Below are 19,386 nucleotides of genomic sequence, written 5' to 3'. Positions count from 1 at the left end.
AGAGCAGGGGTCAGCAAACTTTTTCAGCCATGGGCCAGTCCACCGTCCCTCAGACCATGTGGGGGGCTGGAATATATTTTGGAGGGGGGGGAAATGAACGAATTCCTATACCCCACAAATAACCCAGAGATGCATTTTAAATAAAAGGACACATTCTACTCATGTAAAAACACGCTGATTCCCGGACCGTCTGCGGGCCGGATTGAGAAGGCAATTGGGCTGGATCCAGCCCCCGGGCCTTAGTGTGCCTACCATGCCTAAGAGACTGTGATCTACTCACAGAATAAGAAAACTGGCAGTGATCTACCCCTTTTGGGGGGAGGGGCAGGTCAAAGTTGTTGAGTGTTTATAGGGAGTAAATACCACCTATTTTGCGGGGTTCATTTCCACCGCAAATGAAAAAGAGACCGCAATCGACCAAAATATCCCGGGGATCGACCAGTCAACCCCGATCTACCAATTGGGCATCCTTGGTATAGAGAGCTGTGGGAAATCGTTTGTGAGGTGCCGCAGATGCTCATCAGAAGTTTATTGCTGTAGGTGTGATCTTGTTTAATGTTGGCATTCACACAGTGTGGCCATGTGTCCTCTTTTAGAGAGGGCAAACCTCTGGTTGAAGGGTTTTCTCATGACTCTGTTTGAAGAACCGCTTGGGCCAAGCTAGTTGAAAGACAAGGGGCCTTAAAGTTGACCATCAACAGTTTTGATGTCGTACTGGGTTTTACTTTGTTGGAAGCCACCCAGAGTGGCTAAGGCAACCCAGTCAGGTAGGTGGCATATAAATATATTATTATTATTATTATTATTATTATTATTATTATTATTGACACAGCTGGACAGGAGACTGAGCAGCTTCTCCTGCCTTAGTGAAATGCACTGTATTTCAGTTTCAATGATAATAATTCTTTCTAAATTTTCTTCTATTCCTATAAATCACCATATGCAAATTTTATGCAAATCTATGCCACCTTTCTTTCATGTGAAAGGTAGCGGTGGAGGAAACTGCAACTAATCCAGAATGTGGCAGCTAGACTGGTTACTGGTAGCAGCCGATGAGACCATATAACACCAGTCCTGATAGACCTACATTGGCTCCCAGTGCATTTCCGAGCACAATTCAAAGCGTTGGTGCTGACCTTTAAAGCCCTAAATGGCCTCAGCCCAATATATCTGAAGGAGCATCTCCACGCCATCATTCAGCCCAGACATGGAGGCCCAGCACTGAGGGCTTTCTGGCGGTTCCCTCCCTGCGAGAAGCCAAGTTATAGGGAACCAGGCAGAGGGCCTTCTCGGTAGTGGCACCCGCCCTGTGGAACGCCCTCCCATCAGATGTTAAGGAAATAAACAACTACCTGACTTTTAGAAGACATCTGAAGGCAGCCCTGTTTAGGGAAGCTTTTACTATCTGATGTTTTATCGCTTTATTATTATTATTATTATTATTATCATCATTAATTCTCTTGGGAGCTGCCCAGAGTTGCTGGGGAAATCCAGCTAGATGGGCGGGACATAAATAATAAATTTATTTTTATTATTATTTATTTATTTATTTATTTTTATTATTATTTCCTCTTTTTCTGGTGATGCACATGTGGTCACCCTGAATCTAGTGGAAATCGACTGTCAAATATGAGTATCAAGCAGTCAAATACCAGATGTGACACAAACACACTGCGTTCCCAACGAAGCATTTACCCGCTCTTAAAACAGACATAATATAATTCTGATGGGGGATATGAATGGAGTAGTATCTACAAATATGGACAAGGCACAAAAACAGGCAGTCACCAAAGATGGTAGACTACCAAAAACTTTTTTTGAATTGACTGATAATATGGACTTGATTGACATTTGGAGAACTAAGAACCCCCTGGGGAGAGAGGGAACCTTCTTCTCTGAAGCTAAGATGACATGGACTAGAATTGACCAAATTTGGATTACTAGAGGAATGGCACCAAAGATAAAGAAAGTCGAAATCTGCCCTAAAACTTGCTCCGACCACAACGCTGTAAAGATGGAGATGAAGCAAACAACAACCGGCTCCTTTAGATGGAGGATGAATGACACCCTATTTAGAGACCAAGAAGTATACAAAAAGGCCCCAAAAACTTTGAGAGACTATTTTGAAATAAATATGACGTTGTTGTTGTTTAGTCGTTTAGTCGTGTCCGACTCTTCGTGACCCCATGGACCAGAGCACGCCAGGCACCTCTGTCCTCCACTACCTCCCGCAGTTTGGTCAAAAAATATGACTACCAACGTTGAAAAAAGAGTAATCTGGGATGCAAGTAAAGCTGTGATGAGAGGGTTTTTGATACAACAGAACACAATAAAGAAGAGAAGTCGAAATGAGAAAAAAGATAAAATTTTGGAGAAAATAAAAGAAGGGGAGAAAAAACTGAGACTAAAGCCAAAGTCGCAGGAGATCTTGAGAGAAATAAAACTATATCAAGTACAATATATGGAATTGATGAATCAGGAAATAGAATGGAAAATTAAACAAATGAGACAAAAGACATTTGAATCAGTGAATAAATGTGGGAAACTATTGGCTTGGCAATTGAAAAAAAGACAAAAATTAAATACCATTACAAATTTAGAAGTAGAAGGAAAAGACATACATAATCCAACTGAGGTTAGAAATTGCTTCCAGGAGTATTTCAAACAATTATATGCACAAGGGCCACAGAATGAAATGGACATTGACCGATTTTTGAAGATAAATGGATTACAAAAAATTTCACAAGAAAGTAAACTAATGTTGAATTGCAAAATATCTGATCAGGAGATAGAAGGTGCTATTCAAAATATGCAATTAGGCAAGTCTCCAGGACCGGATGGGCTGACTTCCAGATATTATAGATCTTTGAAAGAGTGGTTATTACAACCTTTGAAGGAAGTCTGCAATGAAATCTTGGAAGGGAAAAGGGCACCAGAATCGTGGAAAGAGGCTTATATTACACTTATACCGAAAACAGAGACTGAAAAGACTCAACTTAAGAACTACCGTCCCATATCCTTATTAAATGTGGATTACAAAATTTTTGCTGATATTTTGGCTAAGAGACTGAAAAAAGTATTGATTGAAGAGATTCATAAGGACCAAGCGGGCTTTCTACCGGGAAGACATCTATCTGATAACCTGAGGAATATAATTGACATTTTGGAAAAGCTAGAAGTGAATATAAACACTAAAGCAGTTCTGATATTTGTGGATGCGGAGAAAGCTTTTGACAATATTTCTTGGAGTTTTATGAAAAAGAATTTACAGGGTATGGAGGTAGGCCAAGGTTTTGAAAATGGTATAGGTGCAATATATTCTGAACAAAAGGCTAAATTAATTGTAAATAATGTGGTTATGGAACAATTTAAGATAGAAAAAGGGACACGACAGGGGTGCCCAATTTCCCCATTGCTTTTTATATCGGTCCTGGAGGTCTTGCTGAACATGATTAGAAGGGACCGGTTGGTCAAAGGTATACAGGTTGGAGCCAAACAGTATAAACTGAGAGCATTTGCAGATGACCTAGTTCTGACACTACAGGAGCCAGAATCTAGTACTAAAAGAGTTCTAGAACTAATTCAAGAGTTTGGTCAGGTGGCAGGATTTAAATTGAACAAGTCAAAAACTAAGGTTTTAGAGAAAAATTTAACACTGACTGAAAGAGAGAAGTTTCAGAATGAAACAGGTTTAACTGTGGTTAAGAAAGTGAAATACCTGGGGATTAACATGACAGCTAAAAATGGGAATTTGTTTAAAGATAACTATGAAAAATGTTGGACGGAAGTGAAAAAAGATTTAGAAATTTGGTCAAATTTGAAGCTTTCCTTGTTGGGTCGAATTGCAGTCATAAAGATGAATGTATTGCCTAGAATGTTGTTTTTGTTTCAAACATTGCAAATTGTGGACAAAATGGACTGTTTCAAGAAGTGGCAGAAAGATATTTCTAGATTTGTCTGGCAGGGCAAGAAGCCTAGAATAAAATTTAAGATATTAACTGATGCAAAGGAAAGGGGCGGATTTGCCCTGCCAGATTTTAAACTTTATTATGAATCAGCAGCATTCTGCTGGTTGAAAGAGTGGCTGCTTCTTGAGAACACAGACATTTTGGATTTAGAAGGTTTTAATAATGTTTTTGGGTGGCATGCATATTTGTGGTATGACAAGGTTAAAGCTCATAAAGTATTTAAAAACCATATTGTCAGGAAAGCATTGTTTAGTGTCTGGACAAGGTATAAAGACTTACTTGAGAACAAAACCCCAAGGTGGTTGTCACCAATGGAAGCAAAGGCTGAGAAAAAGCTCAATATGGAGGCCAAGTGGCCGAAATATTGGGAAATTTTGGAGCAAGAAGGAGACACATTGAAACTGCAGAGTTTTGAGAAATTAAGACAAAGTGCGAGACTGGCTTCATTATTATCAAATAAGAGAGGCTTATAATTTGGATAAAAAAATTGGCTTCCAGGTGGAAAAATCAAAACTGGAAACAGAACTGTTAGACCCCAAAACTAAGATACTTTCTAGAATGTATAACTTGCTGTTAAAATGGAACACGCAGGATGAAACGGTTAAATCTGCTATGATTAAATGGGCACAGGACTTTGGACATAACATTATGTTTGCTGACTGGGAACAGTTGTGGACCACAGGTATGAAATTTACGGCATGCAATGCCTTAAGAGAGAATATTATGAAAATGATTTACAGGTGGTACATGACACCAGTCAAGCTTGCAAAAATCTATCACTTGCCCGATAATAAATGCTGGAAATGTAAAGAAACTGAAAGAAACATTCTTTCACCTTTGGTGGACGTGCCCAAAGATTAAGGCTTTCTGGGAGATGATCTATAATGAAATGAAAAAGGTACTTAAATATACCTCCCTGAAGAAACCAGAGGCCTTTCTCTTGGGCATAGTCGGCCAATTGGTGCCAAAGAAGGATAGAAATTTCTTTATGTATGCAACAACAGCAGCAAGAATATTGATTGCAAAGTATTGGAAGACACAAGATTTACCCACACTGGAAGAGTGGCAGATGAAGATGATCGACTACATGGGATTGGCAGAAATGACTGGCAGAATCCGTGACCAGGGAGAAGAGTCGGCGGAAGAAGATTGGAAGAAATTCAAGGACTATTTACAGAAATATTGTAAAATTAATGAATGTTGAATGATGTCGGATAGAAATTAAGTGGTTTCCAGCTGTAATGTTTCAAGTGATATGGAAAAAAAAAGGTGCAGAAATAGGTTAAAAATTACGGATAAGGATTTGCTGAACTAACAATTTGAATTGGAATACAAAAAGGGGAGGTATGAGGAGGTCAGGGAAATATGTTACTGAAAGATAAGTATTGTGAACTTTATGTGTTTTTAAACTTTTTTTGGTATTTTTCTATTTTTTGTTATTCTTTCTTTTTTTCTTTTTAACTCTTTTTTATTGTATTAACTTTGAAAACTCTAATAAATATCTTTAAAAAAAATATATTAATACAGACATCTTATGTCTACTCAGGAGTAAGTTCTGTTGAGTTCCATGGGGCAAATTCCCAGCTCGGTGTGTATGGAGTTGCAGTCCAAGCCACACAGAGAGAGACATATTTCTTTTTCATTCATTTTTTTCCCCTTCAGACACAGAAGTACATGAGAGCTGTACATAGACACATATGTACACCTCTGTATTTCTCACACATATTTTTACTTTTGTTGCTGCTGAACACAAACACTTTTTTGCTCTCTTTCTCCCCACCTCCCCTTGCAAATATACATTCAGCATCTTTCAGGAAGGAACGCTATAGGTGTGTGTGTGTGATTTAGTAGGGGGAAATGGCGGCTGAAGAAAGGTTAAGCACCTTCCCTCTGTGCCACTTTTGCAATCATGTCCTTCTGAAGTGGCTTTTAAAGCAAACAAACGTAGCTGTCAGATTACAGATCCCCACGTTTGCAGTCAGTTTGACCGCGGACTTCGACCCCGCCATGCGCAGATTTCAGCTCTGAGACTAAACCATTTATCCGTACGTACCTCTCTCTTTCACACAAACAGACACCCACACATGCTTGCCTGGTCCCTCAAATGCTCCAATTATGCCCACACATCAACGGTACGGTAGTCCTATCTCCCTTGCCATTTGCAACGCATGTTTGCGCCATCTCCCAACAGCGCCTTCCCTGCATACAGAACAGCCTCATGAATTAATCAGATCTGCTAGGCATCTCGAGGCAGGAAGCACGAGGGGCTCGCTTGTTTGTGTGAGTGTGTGTGTCGCTGTGCGTGTAGCCATGTGTGCGGCGAGGTGTCTCCCGGGAGCAAAAAGTCAGCCACCGCTTAATTGACTACACAGGGATGCCGGGAGTGGGAAACGAGGAACAACAGTATCGGGAGACATGAAACATCGGCAGGCAAAGTTGGAGAGGTGGCAGAGGACATGTGCTCACACACACAAGACAAAACACAACACTGCTTAGTTTTAGAAAGGGCTCGAGTTGCATGGATGCTCTCAGCCATAGGGCACCTGCTCCCCATATCCCAGCTGCGTCGAGGCTGGTTGTAGTGGTGCGGGTGGCGCTGTGGTCTAAACCACTGAGCTTCTTGGGCTTGCCAATAAGAAGGTTGGTGGTTCAAATCAGCACAACAGGGTGAACTCCTGTTGCTCGTTCCCAGCTCCTGCCAACCTAGCAGTTCGAAAGCACGCCAGTGCAAGTAGATAAATAGGTACCACTGTGGCGGGAAGATAAACAGCATTTCCATGCGCTCTGGTTTCCGTCACAGTGTTCCGTTGCACCAGAAGCGGTTTAGTCATGCTGGCCACATGACCCGGAAAGCTGTCTGTGGACAAATCCAGTTCCCTCGGCCTGAAAGCGAGATGAGCGCCACAACCACATAGTCGCCTTTCACTGGACTTAACCGTCCAGGGGTCCTTTACCTTTTTTTACCTATAGGTTACTCTACAAAGAGAGTTTTCTGCACATGCTCAGAGATGCAGCCCTTTACATGAAATATGCATGCGTGCATATGCAGAAATCTAAATTGGACATAGATTTGAAAAAGCTGGGGGAAATCTGGCTCTGGATGAATAATAGGATGAGGAATAGAAGAATGTGGAGCAGATGTAGCTTTTTGCACCGCCTGGATTCAGCTTGCGCTCATTGCAACCAGATATTCTGAATTGTTTACCATGAGCATTGCCACGTTTGTTCAGGCAGGAAGAAAAGCATCACTGTACAATCGGAGTGACTGGGAGAGTCAGCCCTCTCCAGCACTCATTTCCATCCAACCATAGCTTTCAGGATATAAAACTTTCCAAGGTGGCACACAAGTAAAATTAAAATCCAAGAATGAAATACACAGCATAGAAAGGTAAGTCCCAATGAGTTTTTATCGGTGTTTGACATCATGGAGGGAGGCTACACATTCATATTTTATTTAAGTAATTTTTAGCCTGCACTGCAGCCAAAAAGGTTTCCTTCCAGAAGAGCTTACAGGGTGATTTTTTTAAAAAGAGGGAGAAAGACTGCCCTTGAGATTACAATCTGAAAAACCATGGCACAAAAGGAAATTGGATTGGTGAGGAAGGAGGAAACAGGCATGCTCAGGTATAAGTTAATGCCTGGATTCTTAATTACAATTTCTTAACTAATGGCATATTATAGCCATGTTTTGGTTGTAGGTACTGAGAGCCTAACCTCCATCCTCTTTCCGTTCCTTCTAAATCATGCCACCCCAGAAAGTTTTTGAACGGTGAGGTTACAAATGCACCTCTGTGATTCAGAATGAGTAAGGCTACCCTTTTCCCCCTACAATGTTTGCGCTGCTTTGTGACTCTTTAAAGAGTTTTATTCATTTTGTTTTAGTTCTTCAGTCGCCCATTGAACAGTTTTAAGAGGGAAAACTCAACTAACCATTTTTTTAAGTGCCAGAAAAATGCAGACGACTATCCCCCTCCCACTTGGTTAAAGTTTCATTTATCTACATTCATTTAATATTTCATTTAAAATAAGGGGGGGGGAATCATTTTTAGGTTCCACTCCTCTTTCTATCTAAAGCTAGTGGGGATGTGGTATAGTGGTTAAAGTGCTGGGAAGGTCAAGCACTGGGAAGACACAAGTTCAAATCTCCCCTCACTGTGGAGCTCACTGAGTGACCTTGAGCCAGCCATTTTCTCTCGGCCTATAACCCACCTCACAGGGTTGTTGTGAAAATAAAATGGGTGGCGGGAAGCATGCATGCTGCCTTGAGCTTCTAAGGGTGATGGGGAACTTAAGATATATACAGTGGTACCTCAGGTTAAGAACTTAATTCGTTCTGGAGGTCAGTTCTTAACCTGAAACTGTTCTTAACCTGAGGTACCACTTTAGCTCATGGGGCCTCCTGCTGCCGCCATGCGATTTCTGTTCTCATCCTGAAGCAAAGTTCTTAACCCGAGGTACTATTTCTGGGTTAGCTGAGTCTGTAACCTGAAGCGTCTGTAACCTGAAGTATAGTATAGTATAGATGTACTAAAATAATATGGCACTACTATTTCCCCCAGCTCATATCTAGCACGTGTTCGGAGTGGCAAAGCCATAGAGCGCATGCTTTGACTGCGGAAGGCCCCCAACTTCAATCTCACAGCATCTTCACTTAAAAGGATCAGATAGCAGGTAATGAGAAGGCGTTTCTCTTGCCTGTGTTCATAAAGAAGAGCTGGGGAACTGCAGACCCCCAGGCCCAGGCCCATCAGCTCCAGCCAGCATGGCCAATGGTTAGAGGTGATGGGAGGAGCTTGCAACCCCATTTATGTTCCAGCTGTGTCTTAAGCTGCCAAATGGTCAGGATATGAGTATTTGAAAAGGAAGAAGGGGGCATCGCACAAGGAATAAATTCTGCTGGGTCATTCTAGAACGTGCTGAAAGTGACATTTCCTCCCCCCGATTCAAGACGCAGATGAGAAGCTAGGATGGCAATCCCAAAAAAAAGCCCTGCCTCTCTGCCTCCTCCCCCAGATGCCAGGTTTGTAAGCTCAAAAGCACAGAAATGGAAAATGCCCAGCAGGCAGCAATGGGCACCATGCCAGCAGCATCAAATTCTTCATCCAACAATGAGTGTAGCTGAGCATTGGCATTTTGTTTTGGGTTGTTTTGCTCCGTCCTTACCCCCCAATAGCTTGGTTTGTAGCTGTGTTTAGAGTTAATTCACACTGCGCTCAGGGCAGGGCCTGCAATTTAAAATCTAGGGCCCTGGATGAACGTTGTGCTCTGTGCGTTTGCTTGGGAAACTGCCTCAGTCCCTGCAAGGAGCCATTGCACACAGGCTTTTGAACCACAGCGTAATAGAATACGTGCCGCCAATGCGAGAACAATTCACGAGAATTGTGCATCTCCAATTTACCATCTCTATGGGGGCCTTATGAAAGGGACACGGGTGGCGCTGTGGGTTAAACCACAGAGCCTATGGCTTGCCGATTAGAAGGTCGGCGGTTTGAATCCCGCGACAGGGTGAGCTCCCATTGCTCAGTTCCTGCTCCTGCCAACCAAGCAGTTTGAAAGCACGTCAAAGTGCAAGTAGATAAATAGGTACTGCTCCGGCAGGAAGGTAAACGGTGTTTCCGTGCTCTGCTCTGGTTCGCCAGAAGCGGCTTAGTCATGCTAGCCACATAACCCGGAAGCTGTATGCCGGTTCCCTCGGCCAATAAAGCGAGATGAGTGCCGCAACCCCAGAGTCGTCCGAAACTGGACCTAACAGGGGTCCCTTTACCTTTTTATGGGGGCCTTATGAATGGGAGAGTGTCTCTGAGCACATGCAGAATGTTTCCCTTGCCACATTATTTTTGTTGTTATTGTTTCAACGTCTATCCCGCCCTTCATCCGAAGGTCACAGGGCAGTTTGCAATATAAAAAGACCCCCCCCAAAAAACCCTCCACCCTCCCACCAACATGCCCTGTGGTGAGGGTCCTAGGAGGTTGACAAATGCTTCTTTTTAGGCGCAGCCCCTGGGTGGCGCAGGGATCGGGAGAGGCCGGGGAGGAATAAGGAGCTTACCGAAAACCTCATCCGCATCTTGGAGTTTGGAGGAAGACATAATGAAGTAAATCTGTGAAGGAAGAGAGAGATGGAGGGAGGGAGAGGGAAAGAGAAACAGTAGTCAGTCTTTACAACTGGCATGAGGAATCCCTAGACCTCCCTGCCTGGACATGGGTGTCCCTGTAAGTCACACCTCCTATCCAGCCCCTTTCCCATGCCCTTCCCAACTGGAATGTCTTCTTGAATTGCGATACAGTGGTACCTTGGTTCTCAAACTTAATCCGTTCCAGAAGTCCATTCCAAAACCAAAGCATTCCAAAAACAAGGCGCGCTTTCCCATAGAAAATAATGCAAAATGGATTCATCCGTTCCAGACTTCTAAAAACAACCCCTAAAATAGCAATTTTGCATGAATTTTGCTCTCTAAGGAGACCATTGATCCACAAAATGAAAGCAATAAACAATGTACTGCAGCCACATACACAATCAATCAATCAATCAGTAGCTGAACTGGGTCCCACACGGTCACAAAAACAAAACAAAAAAGCCTCAAAAACACAAAATAAATAGCAAAAACAGACAGACCTCAGCGTAACACTCTAAACAGAAGTGTGGCAGTCATGTTCAGCTTCCGAAAAAGTTTGCAAACCAGAACAGTTACTTCCGGGTTTGCAGTGTTTGGGTTCCAAGTTGTTTGAGTACCAAGGAGTTTGAGAACCAAGGTACCACTGTAGTGCCTTATGAGACAGCCTGTCTTATGTTTTAGCAGTTAAGCAACTGAAGGATGGCTTTTTCACTTTGTTCTCTGGCTCGAGGCATCACATAGGGTCCCCAACGGCCATCTAGTCCAACCCCCTACAATGTAAGGATCTCAACACGCCCGTCTCCCATCCAATTTGAAACCTGACCAGGCCCTGCTTAGCTTTGCAAACGTGCTAGCAGTTTACTGCTGCACCACACATCTAAAAAACCCCAACCAAACACATACAATACCTTCTGCCCCTGCGTGCTGCTGCTTTTCAGCTGCTGGGGCGGGACAGGAAGGAAGGGAAGCAGGGATTCGCACTTATTGGCCAAATGGATCTGAATAAGCCACCTTAATGGATTTGATTGCTTTTGCTGCTGCCGTCCCTAGAGAACATACTCTGTGTGTTCAATTCTTGCATCACAACACCCCATCACTCAACAGGGCCTGACCAGTAGCAAACAGCCGGCAGCCTGCCTAGTCAACATCTCTGGTATCCACCAGCCTTGGGCTTGGGCAGAGGAGAGAATAATTCAAACCTCCTCATCTAATCCCACCCTCTGCCTTGACGCAAAAGTTGCGTACATTTCCTGACGGGCTGATGGGGAAAAGCCGGGGACCAAAGAAATGGTGAAAATACAGTTCTGTGTCCAGGGCAGCCGCCTACCAGCTCCATCTGGTACGCAGGCTGAGACCCTACCTGCCCGCAGACTGTCTCGCCAGAGTGGTGCATGCTCTGGTTATCTCCCGCTTGGACTACTGCAATGCTCTCTACGTGGGGCTACCTTTGAAGGTGACCCGGAAACGACAACTAATCCAGAATGCGGCAGCTAGACTGGTGACTGGGGGCGGCCGCCGAGACCATATAACACCGGTCCTGAAAGACCTACATTGGCTCCCAGTACATTTCCGAGCACAATTCAAAGTATTGGTGCTGTCCTTTAAAGCCCTAAATGGCCTCAACCCTGTACAGTGGTACCTCGGGTTAAGTACCTAATTCGTTCTGGAGGTCTGTTTTTAACCTGAAACTGTTCTTAACCTGAAGCACCACTTTAGCTAATGGGGCCTCCTGCTGCCGCTGCACAATTTCTGTTCTCATCCTGAAGCAAAGTTCTTAACCCGAGGTACTATTTCTGGGTTAGCGGAGTCTGTAACCTGAAGCGCATGTAACCTGAAGCGTATGTAACCTGAGGTACCACTGTATACCTGAAGGAACATCTCTGCCCCCATCATTCAGCCCAGACACTGAGGTCCAGCTCCAAGGGCCTTCTGGTGGTTTCCTCACTGCGAGAAGTGAGCTTACAGGGAACCAGGCAGAGGGCCTTCTCGGTAGTGGCGCCCGCCCTGTGGAATGCCCTCCCATCAAATGTCAAGGAAATAAACAATCTGAGTTTTAGAAAGCATCCAAAGACAGCCCTGTTTAGGGAAGTTCTTAATGTTAGGTGTTTTATTGTGTTTTTAATATTCTGTTGGGAGTTGCCCAGAGTGGCTGGGGAAACCCAGCCAGATGGGTGGGGTATAAATAAAATATTATTATTATTATTATTATTTCTGAACTCACAGTGAACTATTGCTTAGGCCTGTCTACCAGCAACTTTGACCTACCAGTAACTTTGGGTGGGGTAGGAGAAAAGGTTTGTTTAACTACACAGGAAGCTGCTTTATACTGAGTCACATAGTACACATAGAACCAAGCTCAGAAGGTTCTTGTATTGCCTTTCCTAGGTTTCAGGCAGAGGACACCCCCAGCCCTTCGTAGAGAAGCTGGGGATTAAACCTGGGACCTTCTGCATGCAAACCAAGATGCTCTACCATGGCCTCCAACCACAGAGCAATATATCGTTGTCTGTTTTCTGATGGCCTGGATAGGAAAAAGTTGTAGCATGCGCAACACCTCCCATGTCCCAGCTGCACTTTTGCAAAAAAGGGGGGTGTATTTTAGATCTGCCTGACATTATAAAGGCCAAGCTAGCTTATCTGACATATTCTTTCTAAGCCATGAAGGATAGGTAAAGGTAAAAGGATCCCTGACCATTAGGTCCAGTCGTGGCCGACTCTGGGGTTGCGGTGCTCATCTCGCTTTATTGGCCGAGGGAGCCGGCGTACAGCTTCCAGGTCATGTGGCCAGCATGACTAAGCCGCTTCTGGCGAACCAGAGCAGAGCACGGAAACGCCGTTTACCTTCCCACCGGAGCGGTACCTATTTATCTACTTGCACTTTGACGTGCTTTCAAACTGCTAGGTTGGCACCGAGCAATGGGAGCTCACCCCGTCGCGGGGAGTCGAACCGCCGACCTTCTGATTGGCAAGTCCTAGGCTCAGTGGTTTAACCCACAGAGCCACCTGCGTCCCTAAGCCATGAAGGATATAAACAAGTAAATAACCACTGCAGGTTTTTATCAAAATGCCCATTCTTTGGTGCATATGAACTTCAAACCCGTCCCAGTCCAGAAAACAAATGAAGCAGCCTGTTGTTTCCAAAGAGAAACATTGCTGAAATTGCATGTAGTTGGAACATGTGGAGGGAGACCTTTTATGGGGAATATGCAAAGAGCTGCACATGCAGTATCCCCCAGAAATTGCCTTTTATCCCATCTCCCCCAAGAGGCATCTTGTACAGGGCACAGCTGGTTCCAGATGTGCTCACAAAAGCACATTTGCAGGATCAGTTTTCCCTTTAGAGGTGCAGAGCTTCTGATTATTATTCTCTTCCTTCCCAGGCGCCTGACAGAGGGAGATTCAGGAGGGGGAAATGGGGAGGAAAAAGCAGAGAGGGCTGGAAGAGCTTGTGGGAACGCGGAGGGTGTGTGCATGAAAACAAAGAGGAGGGGGAAGAAGGGATTCAGAAAAGAGTAGGTCTGCAGAGATGGAGATTGGAGGATGAGAAGCAGAAGGGGAAATTGATGCATAGGCCGAAGGTCCTTGATTCATGCAATAGCACTCAAGACACATGAAAAATGGTAACTGGGCCAGGATCACACCCAAGGCCTAGATCTGAGCTGCCAGCCCTCTTATAACTCAGCGCACAGCAGCATTAAACAACCCGACCCTTTTCTTGCAAATAAGGAAAAGCGATGTGCTATCCAAAAGTAAGAGCCTTATTTTTGTGTTGCATTTCTCTGTTCCACCCTTCTGCTTAGCTCACAGCAACTGTTCAGCCTCGCAACAACCCTGGATGGTAGATTAAGCTAAGAGAGGGAAAGAGGGAGATATTGAAAAGGCCACCCAGCAGGGACCCAAACCTGCTTTCCCTACACCTAAGCCAAACATTGTAGCCAATGCACCACGTCTTCCTAACCCTCTGAATTCACAGTGACATGCGGGGGGGTGGGGTGGGGGGGACCGATTAGCTGCTCAGAATCTCTTCCAGGGTTGAAGAAAGGCAACAGAACGAAGGAAAAGAGGGAGAGGAAATCCACCCACAAATTGGATTTTAAAAACACAGTGTGGAATGGCTAGTGTTGAAGGCCAGGAAAGGGGCTTGAATAAATGGCAGTGGAACCCTCAGCACACTTACTAGGGAGTAAACAGAACAAGGCTTGTTTTTGAGCAAACATGCTTGGAATTGCATTGTAAATAATCATAACAAATCACCCACACACCACGACACACAAGCATGTCAGCAGTCAGAGGCCCGCCTATAGACTAGCGTAAAGAATAATAGGAAAGGGAAATAAAGGAAAGGGAAAAACACGAAGGGAAAGTAGGAAGGCAATTCAAAATACTGTCCACATCTCAGGTATGGGCATAGTTTTAGGATTATACTAATGAGGTCGATGAAAGGAGAATTTCCAAATATTCTCTTTACTGCAGAAATTATGATAAAATACTGGTTTGAATGTCCAAACCTGCAGGGCTATGCATGGGGACTCCCAAATATGCAAAAAAAAGAAAAGAAAACGAAAACATGTCCCTGTCCCTGGGCTCTGCTACACCACAATAATTAGAGGCCGGGAACGAACGTTTCTTTTATCTCCCACTAGGCAAATTTCCTTCGTGTTTCCCATTCTGATCCGACGTGCGGGAAATCCTGCGGCCAGTGAGAGCAGAAAGGAAGAAAAAAGGAGGAAGAGATATTTCGCAGGGCCAAAAGGGCAAGTGAGATAGTAATGGTGATGTTGATGGCCATGGGAAATCTCCAACGAGCGACAATGCAGCAGCAGCATCAGCAGCCCAGATCCAAGGCAAGGAAAAAGAAGGAAGGAGGAATGATGGAAAGATGAGTGTCAAGAGAAAGTGTCGCCGCTGAATTTAAGGGCCTGCATTATCCCTCATTCGTGATTTGATTTTCCCCCCTGTAAACAGCACTGCTTCCAATTCTTAGCCCCCCCCCCACTTTCGCTGTTAAGGGCTCTCTCAAAGTCCGGGTGGGGCCAGGGGAAAGTGAAATGGATAAAACCCACCAAGGAAGGACAAGCGTGGCTTACCTGGCGCGCGGAGGCATCCTCAATAAACGCCTAAAGGTCTCCTACAAATCCCACGCCCGGCTGCCAGGGCCATTTTCCTTTGCCTGCCATTCCCTTCTCTGTTAGTCTCCCGCCGGTTGTTCTCCCGATGCGTTATCTTCTGGTCCTTGCGATGTTTGCCTCCCCCCAAAAATCAAAGCATCATCGGGAGGCGAAGCCGGAGAAGGAGGGAGAAACACAGACAGGTTGCAACTACTTTGCGGTGCTGGGTTTTTTTCTGGGAGGCTCCTCGGTTTTCAAAGGGACCTGTGAATTCGCCAAACTGGGATTGGGATGGTCCCAGGGAGATAGGGGGAGGGGGAGGAGGCGGGGAGTAACTGGAACCCGGAAGCAGCAGCAGCAGCAGCAGCAGCTTGGCTGGAAGTCATCCGGAGCAAGACGCGCTCACTGCGCTGCTTTTCCTGAAATCCCCGCCCAGATGCTCTCGCTTGGCTCGGCTCCTGTGTATTCCCAGGAGCCCGGGATGCGATCTGACGACGCGAGGCTCGCCTGCCTCCTGAGGGCAGCAGGGAAGGGGAAGGAATAAAGGGGCGGGATGGAGGGGGAAGAGATGGGAAAAGGGGTGCGGGTGCAAGGAGACGAAAGCGCAGGGAAAGGTTGCAGAGTCTTCACGCGGACATACCCTCCAACATTTCTGCGATGAAAAGAGGGGCGTCCTGTTCCATCATCATCATCATCATCATCATCATCATCATTTTACTATTTATACCCCCACCAATCTGACTGGGTTGCCCAAGCCATTTTAGACGCCTTCCAACATATATAAAAACATAATAAAACATTAAACTTTTTTTTTTTTAAAAAAAAACAACTTCCCTGTACAGTGGTACCTCGGGTTACAGACGCTTCAGGTTACAGACTCCGCTAACCCAGAAGTATTACCTCAGATTAAGAACTATACCTCAGGATGAGAACAGAAATCATGTGGCGGCAGTGCAGTGGCAGCGGGAGGCCCCATTATCTAAAGTGGTACCTCAGGTTAAGAACAGTTTCAGGTTAAGAACGGACCTCCAGAACAAATTAAGTTCCTAACCCGAGGTACCATTGTACAGGGCTGCCTTCAGGTGTCTTGGCTCAGGGGTCACCTAACTCCATGTTGTTGTTGTTTAGTCGTTTAGTCGTGTCTGACTCTTCATGACCCCATGGACCAGAGCACGTCAGGCACTCCTGTCTTCCACTGCCTCCCGCAGTTTGGTCAAACTCATGCTGGTAGCTTCAAGAACACTAGCCAACCATCTCATCCTCTGTCGTCCCCTTCTCCTTGTGCCCTCCATCTTTCCCAACATCAGGGTCTTTTCCAGGGAGTCTTCTCTTCTCATGAGGTGGCCAAAGTACTGGAGCCTCAGCTTCACTATCTGTCCTTCCAGTGAGCACTCAGGGCTGATTTCCTTCAGAATGTATAGGTTTGTTCTTCTTGCAGTCCATGGGACTCTCTCCATAACCGCCAACATTTCTCCGATGAAAATAGGGACTTCCTAAGGAAAAGTGGAACATTCCGGGATCAAATCAGAAACCGGGATGACTTCTGTAAATCTGTGACTGTTCTTTGAAAATAGGGACACTTGGAGGGTTTGCCTTGAGCTCGCAGGTAAACCCACCATCCACTGGATCCTAAGCATCATCTCTTCGGTTTGGGCTTTCAGAGATGCCTGTTCATCTCCTGGTGGCTGAAACATCAAGGGATCAAATCATGTTGCCTAGAAGACTGCCCACCCCTGGGTGGACCTGGAAGGTCACTTAAAGGCCCACTGGGGGGTTGCGGCCAGATCTAAGGTGGGGCACAGCAGGAGCACTGCCAGCATGCAAATCTAGGGTAAAGCATAGGAGCCAACTCCTAGGAGCTGTGTCCCTTTGCTCCCTCCGATAAAATATTTGGGGGGGGGCAAAGTTGATGGGCATTGCGATTCAAATGGTGCATGTATGCTGCCTCTTGTGATTGACTATGCAGGGCCAAGGCTTAGCTGCCTCCCCTATTTTATTTTATTTTATTTTATTTTATTTTATTCAGGTTGGCACACTGGGGTTAAGAAAAGGGGTCCCCAGAGGCATGTTTGGGTTAAAAGTGGGTTCTGGGTCTGAACAGGTTGGTGATCACCTGGGCAAAAGGCACTCGTGGTTCCGCACCTTACAGAATATCATAGGGCAGTGACCCAAAAGTTGGCATTTCACACTAATTCCCTTGGATTATGGGATGCCCTTTTCACTGCTATGTGAAACAGCAGCCACCAGCTGTTTCAGATCACTCATAAAAATATACTTTTTTGGCCAGGGGAAAGTTTGAGCTTCGTTAATGTGTTTGAAGTACCCAGGCTCCTGTTTTATATGCCTTGACACAACCATTTTACTAGTTTCATGTTGTGTTTTTGCTTCCATGACATTGTTTTGCTTCTCTATCATGCATCGCTTAGTTCTAAACATTAAGCAGTATATAAACGCTTTTAAACAAAAGCAAAATAAGTAACTTTCATCCTGTTTGCCATTGTTAAACAAGATTCTAAACTGGATAAGCCATTGGTATGACTTTTCATTTATTCCTACATATAATATCACAGATAGACCATTAATCGCCCCAATAACAGAATCCCTGGTGGGGCCAGTTCACCCATTCAGATGCCTGTTTTTAAGTTATAACAGTTCTATGGAGATACATTATGCATGGACCAGCCCTAAGCCTCCCTAATTTCCAAATTAGTGTTGCTGCTGTACACTTTCTGTAGGGAAGGTGCTCATAGATGGTATTTATCCTGTTATTTACACCCAGGCAGCGAATGTGTTTAATCCTGCTAGTAGCCGCCTTCTGTCCCCATAATTCTACTCACTCCACTCCACCCCCAGATGAAATCTCTCAGGAAAGATCTGGAGGGGCTGTTTAGAGGATCACTACAATAATTGTCCATTAGCGTTTTCATCTCCATTTTGCAAATTGCAGATTGTACTTGATGGCCACTCGTTTAGATGGCTTTTTAAAAGGAGATTGGGCCAATTCCTGGAGGATGAGTCCATCCATGACTACAGGTTGCGATGGCTATAGGCACCTTCTTGATTCAGAGGCCGTATGCCATGGGATCCCCATTTCTGTGGCCTAAAAGAAGGAGAACGTTATTGTCCTCTTGTCCTTGTTGTGGGCTTCCCACTGGTTGGTCACTGTGAGAACTAAGATGCTGGACTTAATGGGCCGATCTTGCTGGGGGTCTTATGTCTTTCCTCATCCTAGTCCAGTGAGAGGCCACAGTATTTCCATTTTCTAGACTGAGGAACTGAGGCCGAGAGATAATGCCTTGCCCACAACCTCACAATGAGTCTGTAGCAATTCTGGATGACACTAGGGTATATCTGAATAAATCAGCTGGTAGAGCATGAGACCCTTAATCTTAAGGTCATGGGTTTGAGCCCCACGTTGGGCAGAAGTTTCCTGCATTGCAAGGGTGTTTGGACTAGAAGACCCTTGTGGTCCTTTCCAGCTCTATGATTCTATAGTGTAACTGTCTTTGTTTCACTGCTTTAATGTTTGTGCTTTTTAATGGTTTGTTTCAGTGTATATTTTAATTAACAGTGATGTGGGTTGCGCTGTGGATTGAACCACAGAGCCTAGGACTTGCCTATCAGAAGGTCGGCGGTTCGAATCCCTGCAACGGGGTGAGCTCCCGTTGCTCGGCCCCTGCTCCTGCCAACCTAGCAGTTGGAAAGCACGTCAAAGTGCAAGTAGATAAATAGAAACCACTCTGGCAGGAAGGTAAACGGCATTTCCATGCGCTGCTCTGGTTTGCCAGAAGCGGCTTAGTCCTGCTGGCCACATGACCCAGAAGCTGTACGCCAGCTCTCTCGGCCAATAAAGCGAGATGAGCGCCGCAACCCCAGAGTCGGTCACGACTGGACCTAATGGTCAGGGGTCCCTTTACCTTTACCTAATGTCATTGCATATTTTAATTTCAGAGACATGATTTTGTTGCTTTGGAGTGTTTCTCCCCCTCTTCCCTCTTCAACTTTCCCCATGCTTTCTGTAGCATCCAGCTCGATGTTTTGGCAAACCCAAATGCTTTCTCACATGGGTTTTGGAATTCATCTCGACAAGACACAGGAGTTATTCAAACACCCCTATTCTCTCTTGTATTTAACCTACTTCTCTCTCTATTGCGCCTTATGAATATAAGGTAAACAATTCAGAGGTCAAAAATA

General features: G+C 45.0%; 1 protein-coding gene across 2 annotated transcripts in view; it reads right to left on the bottom strand.

Annotated features, from left to right (window-relative positions):
• Window positions 1-15,860, bottom strand: part of SAMD14 (sterile alpha motif domain containing 14) — a 35,281-nt gene extending 19,421 nt beyond the window's left edge. For both annotated transcript variants that reach the window (XM_053361212.1, XM_053361213.1), the window contains exons 1-2: window positions 15,172-15,860; window positions 10,018-10,069 (exon numbers count right to left, since the gene is read on the bottom strand). In XM_053361212.1, the coding sequence (XP_053217187.1) occupies window positions 10,018-10,057 (40 nt within the window). In that variant the 5' untranslated portion in view covers window positions 10,058-10,069; window positions 15,172-15,860. The remainder of the gene's footprint in view (window positions 1-10,017; window positions 10,070-15,171) is intronic.
• Between the last annotated feature and the right edge of the window lie 3,526 nt (window positions 15,861-19,386).

Source organism: Podarcis raffonei, chromosome 13 (genome assembly GCF_027172205.1).
Source record: "Podarcis raffonei isolate rPodRaf1 chromosome 13, rPodRaf1.pri, whole genome shotgun sequence".
Lineage (NCBI taxonomy): Eukaryota > Metazoa > Chordata > Lepidosauria > Squamata > Lacertidae > Podarcis > Podarcis raffonei.
This window is presented reverse-complemented; position numbering and strand designations above follow the sequence as displayed.